The sequence below is a fragment of the Aythya ferina genome (assembly GCF_964211825.1).
Source record: "Aythya ferina genome assembly, chromosome: Z".
Classification (NCBI taxonomy): Eukaryota; Metazoa; Chordata; class Aves; order Anseriformes; family Anatidae; genus Aythya; species Aythya ferina.
Window position 1 is genome coordinate 14,765,468 of NC_140299.1, and position 14,089 is coordinate 14,779,556.

Genomic DNA, 14,089 nt, shown 5'->3' on the forward strand with positions numbered 1-14,089 from the left:
GATCTAACACCTTCCGGATGACAGTTGCTTAGTTACAAAAATTCTCAGATCAACAGCTACAACATCCAAATCTTGCCAAAGGTCAGATCCCACTGCATGATCATTCAGTGTCTTAAAGACATGTCTTTTATTATTTTCCTTAGCATCTGAGATAAATTCTGAGACATTTTACTATAATAGCTTGTGCTCTGTTGAAGCAACAGTACGGCCTGGGACAGTATGTGTAACCTTGTCACTGTAACTATAGACATACTCTTATAATCTCCTATTACATGAACTTTGTATCTTAGCCACAAAAATAAAATGAAACTTTTGCCTAGAGTTGCAGAGAAATTGTTGTTTTGCCTAAGTTTTAGAGAAAAGGTTTGATAAACAGAGGATGAACATTTTCAAGCTTAGCCTCTGCAAGTTCTGGATCTTGGTATATCACCAAGACCTTCTGTCTGTCTGGCTTTCCTATTTGCCAAGTCCTTTTCCACTCCCCCTGTTCCAGCCACTTCATTTGTACCAATGTACTACCACATTGCCACAATCTCTTATTGCCTTCCCTGTATGTTTTGTGCCAACACATATGGCTATATATGTGGCACATGTGGCTATATAGCTAAAACACACATAGCCACATCTCTGTCTATATCCTGCATGTCTAATTACTCATTCAGTCTGTGAAGGCTGTCTGTTTGCAAGCATGGGTCAGCATTTAATAAAATTAATTTCAGGCTTGGAGTAACATCAAGAAAACTTAGACCAGTCTGGCAGTATACTTCACAGATGGGAGGCTCATCTTCCTCATTTACGGCTGTTTTCTGGTGAGACAAACACTTCATTCTTCCTCTACTAACCTCAAGGACAGTTCAGACATTTTAATAGTAAGTGCCAGTATCTTCTGTCGCTAGTGTTACTGCCAGAGATCAGTGTCTCTGCTCTCTTGACAGTACATGCTTTCAGACCATTTAGCTCCCATCCCTGCCTTCTTCCCTATCACAACAGACCATAAAAGTAGGACAGATAATGGATCCCAGGGGTTTCCACAGCTGAAGGTTCCTTAGCCTACCACCCAAGTCTGGAAACAGAAGCTGGAGATAGGCAAGTGACTTCTATAGTGAGTGTGTGGATGCATTCTCTCTAGATTACCCTTGAAAACACTCCTCTATGGCCTTGGAGCTTGCTGAGAATTGCCTTAATGCATCTTGAATGGTGCAATAGGATTTTAAGAGCTGATGGAAAGTTTTTGACAACTTGCCTTCCACATCCTACCACTCCAGAAACATATAGCAGATACAAGGGACTGCTCAAACTTCCAAAAATACCATGAATGCATCCAGAACTGCCCAGTGCTCTGCTTAAGAAGTGACCACAATCCCCCTATTGTTCTACTTACTTATACAATCTTGAAGGCAGTGCTTTGAAGTATGCAAGTGCTAATACAACACAAAGACATGAATGTTTTTATACCTACTGAGCTTTTATTCACTCTAGTTCATATTAAGAGTCTTTGTATTACAGAATTTCATTATCAGCTTGAAAGCCTCCTTTTGAGTAACCCTGGAAAGGTTTGTTTGTGTAAATCACTGTGTTCATTTTGTACCCTACAAACAAAGAGAAGGACCAACCTGTCAAGGAACTGTTCCCTTCACAATGAGGTACAAAGCAGACAAGCAGGGACAGACCCTGTACCAGCAAACACATTTTCCCCCAGGGTCAGTACTTGTTAGCATCTATTAGTTGTAGAATTTCCATAGTTATCTGAGTAATGTCAGAAAGATCAAAGAAAACCCAACTGACTTAATGAGCCATTTGCAATTTCACTAGAGCTGCCGTGCAGATTGAAGCATGAAGTCTTTGAGACAAGTAGATACTAGTGACAGCACACAGCAGCAGTGCTGGGAGAATGAGCATTTACTTTACATGCTGAAAAACACTTGCTGTTTTCTGTATACACGGGGTCAGACTGTACTTGGAGAGTGTGATGATAGCATCACATAAAATATCTTTATGAGCAGCCACCCAGCACACACCAGGACTGCAAACAGGTGTTCTGATGCCTAACAAGTTACAAGCAAGCCAAATCAAGGCAAAGACTCTGGGGAAAAACAAAAACACCCTCCAAGCCCCCAAAGCCCAGCCACCAATTATGTGGGTGGTCAAGCTGGTGACCACCATGTCACCTTCCTTTCTGGAATAAATCCCAGAGGCTACTCTGCACTCAGATCTACATTAGTATGTAATAAGGTTATTAAAAATCCCATGCTCTTGTATTTTGTGGTATTTTAATACTGTCCCAGGTTCGTGACCAGACAAACCCATCAGACAAAACCACCCAGCACCTCCCAAGGGATCATTATACTAAAATCCTTGCGTACACAGATGCTCCAGTGATGAAATGCCACTAAAACATCTGTCAGTAAAACCAGACAAATACACACAGATGATTATGGATTTTACTGTGGAGGACCATTGATGTGGCAGCAAGATGCTTCCGCTGACAGCAAGGTCTCATCATGCTGGTCTGTGTGCAAACCTAGAGACTGCTTTTTCTGAGGAAGGGCTAGAAAAGTAATTTGATGAATAGAAACACTAAGGATTTGGCTGCACTGCACAGAAAACTGATAAAGTCCATAGTAATGATAGTTTGTGCCTTCTGGAAAGTGAAGCAAAAAAAAAAAAAAAAAAAAAAAAGAGGAAGAGTTGCCTCCAAAGTCAAAAATAATGGCATAATGATGGCCTAGCATGCTAGCACTACAGACCTTAGTGAGGGACTGGGTCTGCTCTTGCCTCCTGGCAGTTTAAGAGCTCACACAGCCTCTGTGCCATGGGTTGCTGAGAACTAAAGCCAAACAGCTCATTTGAAATTGCTGCTGTCAGGCAGCCCATAACATCGACAGACATCAAGACTACAAGGAGGAAGTGCACTCACGCAATTAGCAAAATACAGTTGCCATTTCCAATATTTGTTTTTCTACATAATTTAAAAACATCAACAGTCAGTACCAAGTGTGGATCCAAAACAACAAACTCTCACTCTCCCAGCAACACAGAAACCCTCAAAAATTAAGCTGGATGAGATATGGCTTGGAGGAGGAATGCACTCTCTGTAGCTTCCCCCAAATCCTGCTTCTTGCAATTTCAGGGATTACTTTTCTTTTAATATCTACCTATTTGCTAGCTAAATCTGACCCTGCTTAGTTTATGACTGCACCCAGAGATGGCTTTTCTCCAGACAGCTTCTGTGCCCTACTTACCACTCCTGTTATTAATGCTGCCTACACTTTGCCCCTACTTCTTTGCCAAACATTCCCATTTGTAGGATATATATATATATATACATACATATATATATATATTTCACTTTGGTTGCTAAGGGGGAAGCTTTAGCATGGTGGGCAAGGATTTAGTCACATTTGAGCTGTAGGGAACATTATCCTTACAGATTAATTTGGAAATCAAGGGGGACAATAGGCTGTGTTTATCTTCCTTTCCTCAAAAGCTTTAAAAGTACCTCAAGATTCTTCCGTTCTCTAAACGAGATCTGTTATTCTTCAGTATCACTCAACCAGAGACAACAAAGAAAATATAATACTCGTCTCCAGTGTCATTTACCAGTCAGAGATAAAATTAGTAATTTCACTACAAATCAGAAAACAAACTACATTAATATAAGGAACAGCTCTACACGCATCAAAAGGTTGTTTCACAACTGTCTTTCAGATGTACTAAAGGCAGCTGCCTCACTGTGAAGTTAATTCAATAAGCAAAGGGAATGTAATTCATTTGGTACATACTGTTTGCTAATCAAAGAGTACTTCTTGGCACGTAAACTGTGCATGACAGAATGTTAAGCCTGAAAACATATTGTTAGTCCTCCAAGTTTTCATCAAATCCAAGAACGTAACGTACGTGCATGCAAGTGAGTCTCCTCATTCAAGTAACAAAGATAAAAGCTGTGTAATGAAGCTCTGTAATGGTGATCTGTGGTCCTGGGGAGAGCTCACAAGAAACAGCTTTTCCTCCTGTATTGGTGCAGGATAGAAAGCTTGATGACTCTTTCATTTGTCTTTCTTTCAAATTATTATCCCACCGAGTATCAAGTGTTATGACAACAGCCACACCTATGAGCAAAGGTAGTCAGTAAAAAAACAGAATCACAAAAAGGTTTGGATTAAGGGAGTTTAACAACCATCTAATTCTAACACCCCTGCCACGGGCAGGGACACCTCCTACTAGATGAGGTTGCTCAATGTCTTAAGCACTTCCAGGGATGGAGCATCCACAGATTCTCTGGGAAACCTGAGCCTCAACACCCTCATAGGAAATAACTTCCTCCTTCCAAATATCTAATCTAAATCTACCCTTTTTAAGTTTAAAGCCATTCCCCCTTGTCCTATCACTACACTTCCTGACAAAGAGTCCCTCCCCAGCTTTCCTGTAGGCCCCTTTAGGTATTGGCAGGCCACTGTGAGGTGTCCCTGGAGCCTTCTGTTCTCCAGGCTGAACAACCCCAGCTCCCTCGGCCTGTCTTTGTAGGAGAGGTGCTCCAGTCCTCTGGTCAATCTTGTGGCCCTCCTCTGGACTCGTTCTAATTCATCCATGTCCTTCTTATGTTGGGGGCACCAGAGCAGGGTGCAGGACTCCAGGTGGGGCTTCACAAGATCAGAGCAGAGGGGCACAATCCCCTCCCTCGCCCTGCTGAGCACAGTGCTTTCGATGCAGCCCAGGACACTGTTGGCCTTCTGGGCTGCCAGTGCACATTGCTGGCTCATGTCAAGCTTCTCATCAACTAACATCCCCAGGTCCTTTTCCTCGTGGCTGCCCTCAATTAATTCTCTGCCCAGTCTGTATTGGTGCTTGAGATTGCCCTGGCCCAGATGCAGGACCTCAAACACTGTGCAGCAGGGAACAGGGTCAGGAACGTTCTGGAAAGGCATGAGCAACACCACCTCAGGAGACTGCAACACTGCAGTTAGAGCAGGTGGGCCTACACCACAAGTAGCCACACCGAAGAGCTGCCAACCTGACCGGTTTGTTGGCTACAGAGGAATATTCCACCATGTTCCTTCATGCGACATGAGCTGCAAAGCAACAGAAAGGAGCATGGTTCGCTGCACGGTGTCTGCGTGCAGTTTTCCTCGGCTGACAGATGCTGCAGCTGACAGAAACCACATCCTCCCTCTCAAACCATTGTTCTTGCAATCTTAAATAATCTCATCAGTAACAAACAATTTCAGAGATGAAAATCTGATATGTCTTATTGTATCCACAAGGATCTGAACTTTGTTCTGTTCTCAGAATTAAGTAGATAAGTTAGTGACAGTGACCACTGTTAAGATGAGGGGGAAAAATAGGCAAACAAAGGTTTTATTTGAAAATGCTGAAAAGGAACATTTTTAAAATATAGCATTTCATTTAGGTAAAAAAAGATATATTTATATATATATATATATAAAAATATATATATATGCATATGTATATATATATATGAAAAATTCAGCCTTATTCCATATTTACATCGCAAATTCAATGCTCCAAAATTCAATGTGGGAAAAAACCTCTCCAGGTACAGTTACAAAACTGTGTCCAAAAGCAACACGCTGCAAAGCTCTTTGTCAGCATTTATTAAAAAGCAGAAAGTAGCATAAAAATCTATACATGTTTGCAGTGACTGCCAGATAGCACATGGGCGATCTACCTGGCCACAATAATGGGATCTGACATGTGTACTCATTCTGAAAAGGACAGAATAATGTTTCCACAAATAATCATTAGATGGTTCAAAGCAGCAAACACAGTGCAGCTGGAACATACACCCTGACTCCTTTAGTATGGATTACATACTTTTAAGTTACTGATATATTAATGCAGATTGGAGAGAATTCTGTAAATTCCACTAATTGCATTCCACCTTTAATTGCTCATGTATTTATTTTTAACAGGATCATCATCACATTAAGGAGCAGTTTTGAGTATACTTGATGTTTACTTTCAAAGAAGTTAACTCAATACACAAGCTCTGTTTCTGTGTAGTTTAACACATATTTCAAGCCTGTGCCTTCATGCATCGTATGCTTTTTTTTTTTTTAATAACTACTAGGATTTCAATTTCCATACCAGCTCTGGAAATGATTTTCAAACTCTGTTTCTTTTGTGATGGTTAAAAGAGCTATGCAAAGAAGAAAAAAAGTATCCATGAAGTAGATACGATTACACACTTACGGCTCAAGTGAAAATCTCAGTTGCAATTTGGAAAAAACAACACTGCCAGGTATTTCTGCCCAATTACTTACTAACATTTCAAATGGTTTAGTTGTAATCTCAAAATGCGCTGTGGACAAGAGCATACCAAGAGTTCAAACACAAATCATTCAGAGCTTAGACAAACATATCCAGAAACCATTTGAACCTTTTATTTTTACAAACAGCTTCAAGGAAACACTTTATGAGCCAGAGGAGAAAGAAAGGTTTTTAGCTGGCTATTCTATTAATGTATCAAGTTTTAAGATGAACCTGGTCGTTTCTCAGTTGTGCTACTTCATGTTCTAAAGAACACTCGGAAAGATGTTTATCAGAGAAAAGAAATTCCTGAACAATGTGGTGAGTGTTTAACAGTAAAACCCACTGGCAAAGTGGGATTTCAGTTGTAAGAAGTGCTCTTCAGATTCACCAGTTAGAGAAACACACAACCCAAAGGAGTCTATAAAAGCATTCATGAAGGATATACAAACACCTGCAAATACAGTCACACAAGCATTTGTGAATCATATTCAACTGCCTATAAAACCATTTGTGTCACCACTTTGTCTTTTCAGGTAACATGTGTCCCTGTTTTCCTAGTTAACAGTCACTTGGGAAAGCTGCCATGAAAACAGTTCAATCCTTCTCAAAAGTGAGGCATGTTTTCTTCTCAGGGTGTCTTCATAGTGTCATAGACACTGCGCCACTCATCACAGAAAAGAGGACCGTGCTCCCAGTAGACGTTCCTGGTACAGGCACATCCAGCCAGATAGCAGAACATTAGCAGGCCATTCATCCCCATTATATATTTTTCCTTTCTGTATCTTTTTTTTTTTTTTTTTTTTTTTTCTTTTGTTAAGGGAAAAAAAGAAGCTCTTGTGCTTTGGCATTAAATTTCAGGTTTCCTAGCAAGTTGTCAAGAACATAGTCGCACATATATGCCTTTAAGCTGAAAATTGGCTGTGATTTATCAAAGTCAGAACAGTATAAATAATGCAAGTCTTGCACAGACGTTTTGCAATGTAACAACCAATGGCCTGCCAACACAGCGTTCCAAATACACAACCTCTACAGTGGTCTCCAGAGTTTCTTTCCTCAAAAAATTCTGTATGATAATCAAAGGGCTGTTAGAAGGCAAATGCACCCTAATGGTGTCTTGACAGCTGATATAGCATATGATCATATGCAGAAAGAAGTTATGCATCCTTAAGGTGTATAAGGATAGTAAAGGATGCAAAATTCTGCACTGTCAAGACTTTGCTGACAAGCCAAAATGAAAGAAAAATGATTTACTCAGTACCTGAGGCCTGGTGCATAAAACAGACTTAAATAAACTCAGTGCAGCCTAAACTTAAATATTGTATTCAGTTCTGAGCTCCACAATATAAAAATGGCGTTAAGATACTTGAAGGCATGCCCTCCAGAGGAGGGAAACAAAGCTAGTAACAGGGCCCTCACTATCCATGAAGAACTGGTTGGTGACCTGCTACGGCACTTAGATGTGCACAAGTCGATGGGGCCAGATGGGATACACCCAAGGGTACTGAGAGAACTGGCAGAGGAGCTGGCCAAGCCACTATCCATCATTTATCAGCAGTCCTGGCTATCTGGGGAGGTCCCAGTTGACTGGCGGCTAGCAAATGTGACGCCCATCTACAAGAAGGGCCGGAGGACTGACCCAGGAAACTACAGGCCTGTCAGTTTGACCTCAGTACCAGGGAAGCTCATGGAGCAGATCCTCCTGAGAGTCATCACGCAGCACTTGCAGGGCAAGCAGGCGATCAGGCCCAGTCAGCATGGGTTTATGAAAGGCAGGTCATGCTTGACAAACCTCATCTCCTTCTATGACAAAGTGACGCGCTGGGTGGATTCGGCTGAATATGAGCCAGCAGTGTGCTCAGGTGGCCAAGAAGGCCAACGGCATCCTGGCTTGTATCAGGAATAGTGTGACCAGCAGGGCTAGGGAGGTGATCGTCCCCCTGTACTCAGCTCTGGTGAGGCCGCACCTCGAGTACTGTGTTCAGTTTTGGGCCCCTCGCTACAAGAAGGACATCGAGGTGCTTGAGCGGGTGCAGAGAAGGGCGACAAAGCTGGTGAGGGGCCTGGAGAACAAGTCCTACGAGGAGCGGCTGAGGGAGCTGGGCTTGTTCAGCCTGGAGAAGAGGAGGCTCAGGGGCGACCTTATCGCTCTCTATAGGTACCTCAAGGGAGGCTGTAGCGAGGTGGGGGTTGGTCTGTTCTCCCACGTGCCTGGTGACAGGACGAGGGGGAATGGGCTTAAGTTGAGCCAGGGGAGTTTTAGGTTAGATGTTAGGAAGAACTTCTTTACTGAAAGGGTTGTGAGGCATTGGAACAGGCTGCCCAGGGAAGTGGTGGAGTCACCATCCCTGGAAGTCTTCAAAAGACGTTTAGATGTAGAGCTTAGGGAAATGGTTTAGTGGGGACTGCTAGCGTTAGGTCAGAGGTTGGACTCGATGATCTTGAGGTCTCTTCCAACCTAGAAATTCTGTGATTCTGTGATTCTGTGAGGGCTGGAAGGCATGTCCTGTGAGGAGAGGCTGAGGACACTTGGGTTGTCCAGTCTGGAGAACAGGAAGCTCAGAGGTGGCCTCATTGCTCTCTGCAGCTCCCTAAGGAGGAGAAGCACAGAGGGAGGTGCCGGTCTCTGCTGCCTGGGAACTGATCACAGGACAGAGGGAAATAGCACAAAGCAGCACCAGGGGAGGTTCAGACTGGACATGAGGAGAAAGTTCTTTACTGTGAAGGTGGTCAAACATTGGAAAAGGCTTCCCAGGGAAGTGGTCATTACCCTCAAGTTCTTCTCAGTGTTCAAGAGGCATTTGGATAATGTCCTCAATAAAATGCTTTAACTTTTGGTTAGCCCTGAAGTGGTCAGGCAGAGGGACTAGATGGTATTTGTAGTTCCCTGGCAACTGAACTATTCTGTTCAGACAAATTTGTCCACATCCAGTGAGAAAATCTGAGTGAAGATGATCAGTGCCTATGGTGAGAAACCACATTCAAGAAAACAAAACATCTGCATTCAGGTAAAAAATAAACGTCAAGCCAATCCATAATATTTCATGATGATTTAGTGCCAGATTTTCTTTTGAGATACAAAAGCTTCTCCTTAAACACATTTCACTAAATACATTAGGATTATGCCCAAGTTCTGACTCTTAGTCACAGCAGCATTGTAAAAACAGATCTGCTGGAGTTTCTTGAAAGGAAATTAGAAAATGCAGCATTTCTGACACACATTCAGCACCGTCAGCCCACGTCACCCACCAGGAACTTACCTTTCTGTGATTGTTTCTCTGAGACCACTAGCAACCCCTTTCACCACTGTACTAGCCTTTGGTGTCAGCACTACTTGAGAAATAAAAAAGGAGCCCTTCTTTCTTCTTTCAGTGATTGATGCCTGCAGGAACTGAATCAGTTTTTCCGGATCTGTTGTGTTTGCCCATGGAGCTGGCATCATCTGGCCTGGCCAAAGAAATGGTACCTCGAGAGCCACTGGGCTGTGATAAAAAACCAGCACTTGGTGTTCCTTTTCCCACAGGTACTGGAGGCTTACTTCATGGGCAAATATAGCAGGACACATTTTGTTTCCATACGTGTCCTTGAGCATTTGGACAAGCTTTTCATGATGATATTTCTGCATCCCATAGAAATGATTGAAGTCCAAGAAGACCACTTCTTTTGGGTGGTCAGCAAGAAATGCATTGATCTCTTCCAGGCCCTCCTTGACTTTGGCACTGAATAAGCCATGAGCAAAGTAGAGTTCGTTGTCTGGGTCTCTTGGCTTGGTGGAAATCCTAAGATCAAAATACCGTATGCCTGCCCCCAGCTGGCTGGTGAAGTTCATGGTCTGTGTAGCCAACCACTTCCTCATCAGCTTTTTAGCCACAGTCCCAAAAACAGACACAAAATTCTGGACCGTTTCTGGCTGTTCAGGCCCAACCGGAGAGGCTTCATCAATGTAGAAGCTAAAGGAGTCATGAGACCCTAAAAACACAACAAAGGAAAACAATCAATATTGGATTTACATGTTAGAAGGCATTAGTGATTCTTTCTTAATGAATGTAATTTTGTGATCTGTACCAGCACTTGACAACAAACTCCTCCCCTGTCCTTTTTCTCAATACACTACCTTTGTCTGGCAGCATTTACCCACCAGAGCTTCACAGAACATGAGTGAAAGGCAGCACCTGCTTCACAGCTTATCTGGGCTCTCCCTCACTCTTATAGCTCTTACTTACGCCTTTTATCCCACTTAACTCGGAGGGCTCTGAACGTCAAAACAAACCTGATGTAATTCCAGCAAAGTCAGACACGTAACAAATCCCTAGAGCCAACAAGAAGATGAGAATCTGGCCCTCCACACTGAATCATGCACTGTCTAGTTTACAGAACTAAAGAAAAAAAAATGCACTTTTATTTGAGTTGAAAAATGCCAAGGACACCTAACCTTTCTGACCTTTATTTCAAGTCTCATCTGGTCATCTGTAAGGTTACTAAATGCTGTTTTCCTTCGTAAATATACCTCTAAAATTCTTTGATTTCCCTTGTTATATAAATAAAACAGAGCTAAGGAAGGTATTGTGTTTCTCTGCTAAAACAGGGGAACTTCACTGTGTACCCTGGACAAAAACAGAACAACTATTTAACATACCTATGTAAAGGGGTTGCCATTTTCTACAGCATAAGGTAGTTGCACACAAAAATACCTAAGACAATTTGTTCTGCAAAATTCTCTTTGTGTCAAGGTATGTCCATTAAAAAAAACTATGCACTTATTTTAACATGCCTTTAGATCTTTACATGAATGAAGCTGATAATGCTGATGTTTTGGACACCTGCAAAAATGACAGTTCTCCATAAGGGACTCTGCCTTGCTTTATGGAGGGATAAGCTCACCCTACAAGATGGTATCATCCTTGTCTACTACCAGCTTTCTGCAATCTATACAGACTGTCTGACCAGCCTCTCTGTCCCAGTGGTGGGGAAAGCTGCTGCTCAGAGTCACTGCAGCACGGAGAGGAGGTCTGCTCCTCCACCTGCGCCACACCACTTGCAGAACTCCTCCAGGGTCAGCAGGACTTGCATCTCTAAAATGGACTGCAGAGCTAAGCACTCAGAGACCCAACTCCAAGCATCAAAATGAGTTCAGAGAACAAGTCATGTCTTCTGCTATTGATGCTTTTTTAGGTGCTTTTCAAAATCACTTTCCAAGGCACTCATGCTGTGGCAAATAAGTATCACATTAGAGAAATCCTGCTAGTCAGTCATTTCTGATGGCAATGCTATTTTAACTGAGCTGGAGCAAACCCTATAAACTGAAGTGACAGCTGTAAAATTTTCTTCTTTAACAATAAATGGAGTCATGACAAATCATCTTAAACTCTGGCTTGAATTTGGCTTTGTTTAATCTGAGAAACGTCTTAAAATTTTGTACACCCCTGCTTTCCACAGTTGTCTCTTTGAACTGCATTTTACTAATATTAGATAAGTTTTTCATTTTGATGAAGATTTCTACTGCTATGTGTTGAAGCAATACCATATTCTTCACATCATCTGATTAGATCACGGACTATCTCGTTACACACTGATATCCCAGGGGGCCAGATCTGCATACAGAATTTTAACGGTAAAACAAATGATTAGAGCAGTGACTTATGTTTCAACAGTGTTACAGTGAAAAATCAATGAGATACATTAAACATTCTGCTCAATGTAACCTGCACTAATCTAGAAATCAAAGTAAATCCAGTCCTGTTTAAAACAAAGCGTAGTTATTGATATTATCAAGGATGGATTTTGCAAACTCTTACTTTGTCCACTGAAGTCCCTTTGATTTCAGTAGGATTTATGTCAGAATAGGTATATATGTATAAACAAGAATAACTGATTGCAGCAGTGGGCCCCAAATGGTACTAAGATTAATTGAACCATTTGCCCTTTATTGTCAGTTCTATAGTCCCTGGGAAGCTGCAGTTGCAGAAGAGGCAGCTAAGCTTGACCACCACAGCCAATATGCAATGTATACTGTGCCAAGTGCTACTTAAATATACTGAAGTCAAGAGAGGCAGCACAGTTCTCAAGGCAGAAAACTAAGGTGAAAAACTTGACAGCTGGCAGCTACCAGCTATCGCTAACGCAGAACATGGGGTGGGAGGGCAGAGGGGAACATCATAGACAGAAGCTACTGACCATTACAAGCAGGATAGACTACATTTTTTTCTTCTTAATTAAGGGCCTCATGCACATGTATGAATCTAAAATCTGGGTAAAATTTCACATTGGGTGGATGGTACAGAGAAGAGGACACAGGACACTGAGAAAGTCCATGTCTTGTAACTAGAACAGGAAGGACCCACTAAATTTCACAAAGAAAAAAATAAAGCTTAATTAAACTTGGTTTACAACAAAAGGAACTGACGTGAGCTCTTCCAAAGTATGTAAAGGTTCCTCCTGACTGAAAGAAAAACAGCAAATGTTTTTCTCTTTCCACATGTTTAAGTAGTTTGATCAGGTCATTTAAATATTTATTCTCATCATGCACTCATCTGTATTCCTTCTGCCTTCATCCTGCACTCCTGTCTTAACCAGCTTGCTCACCTAACTCTAGGAAATTCAAAATCCTTACACCTGGCAGAGCAAATTAGTGTATGACCTTTTGTATTCACATGTCCCAAATCACTGTGTTCCTGGTAACGAGAGGATCCTGTATGGATATACACTTGTTTTTAGCAAGCATCTTTCTTTCCAATCTTGCTTTGATACACAGGGACACTCTTGTACTATTTTGCCACTGGGAAGAGGACTTGTTGGTTCTCTGTATAGCCAGATCTCTGCTCCTATAAAGAAAGGATGCAGGGTTGTCCTATTTTTGGCTGGGATTAAGTCAATTGTCCTCATAGAGGCTGGTATGTTGTATGATGTTGTGCTTTGTGATGAAAACAGTGGTGACAACATGCCAATGTTTCAGCTGCTGTTAAGCAGTGCTCACACAGCCCAGGACGTTTCAGCCCCTTGTGCTGCTCTGCCAGCGAGGGGTTGGGGGTGCACCAGGAGCTGGGAGGGGACAGGGCCAGGACAGCTGGCCTGGGCTGCCCAAAGGGATGTCCCACACCGTGTGGTGCTGTGCTCAGCAATAAAAGCTGGGGTAACGAAGGAGGAAGGGGGGACATTTGGAGTGATGGCATTTGTCTGCCCCAGAAACCATCACAGGTCATGAGCCCTGCTGTCCTGCAGGGGATGAACACCTCCTGCTGATGGGAAGCAGTGAGAGGGTTCCTTGGTTTGCTCTGCCTGAACACACGGCCTTTGCTTTACCTGGTGACCTGGCCTTGTCTCAAATTACTGTCTGAGTAATTGCAACTGGCCAGTTTAGTTTTGCTGGATGACGGTGCATGTATTTTAAGTGTCTCTTGATAATTGTTTCTAAGGTTGAGAGATGAGAAATGAAGTCTTTATATCTCTGGGAAGTGTGGAGATAAGCAGACACAGAATAACTGAGGCTGGACGGGAGCTCCAGAAGTCATCTGTTCCAACCCCTGCTCATTTGCTTCATAAGTTTTCTTGTCCTGCATTATGAGGTCTCCTGCCCTGTTCAGTAGCGGACCAGCATTTGCCTTGCTTTCTTTTCCTGCTGGAGCTTTCTTTAACAGCAGGAGCTCCCTGTTGCCTTTCACACCCCTTACAGATTTTTTGAATTTAGACGTCAGCTAAACACTTCTCAGACATTCAAGGGTAAAATATGCAGTATCACTTGGACTGCAAGAGAACAGCTGCTTGTACTCTTACTATGGAGAATGGTCTCCTGTTTTCTTTAGTGAATTCCCTTAATAGGACAATT

The 14,089-nt window shown here is 42.4% G+C and overlaps 1 protein-coding gene across 1 annotated transcript in view; it reads right to left on the minus strand.

The window, feature by feature from the left end:
• PLCXD3 (phosphatidylinositol specific phospholipase C X domain containing 3) overlaps nucleotides 1-14,089 on the minus strand; it is an 86,240-nt gene that overhangs the window by 21,944 nt on the left and 50,207 nt on the right. The window contains exon 2 of the mRNA XM_084503984.1: nucleotides 9,528-10,236. Within this exon, the coding sequence (XP_084360110.1) occupies nucleotides 9,528-10,236 (709 nt within the window). The remainder of the gene's footprint in view (nucleotides 1-9,527; nucleotides 10,237-14,089) is intronic.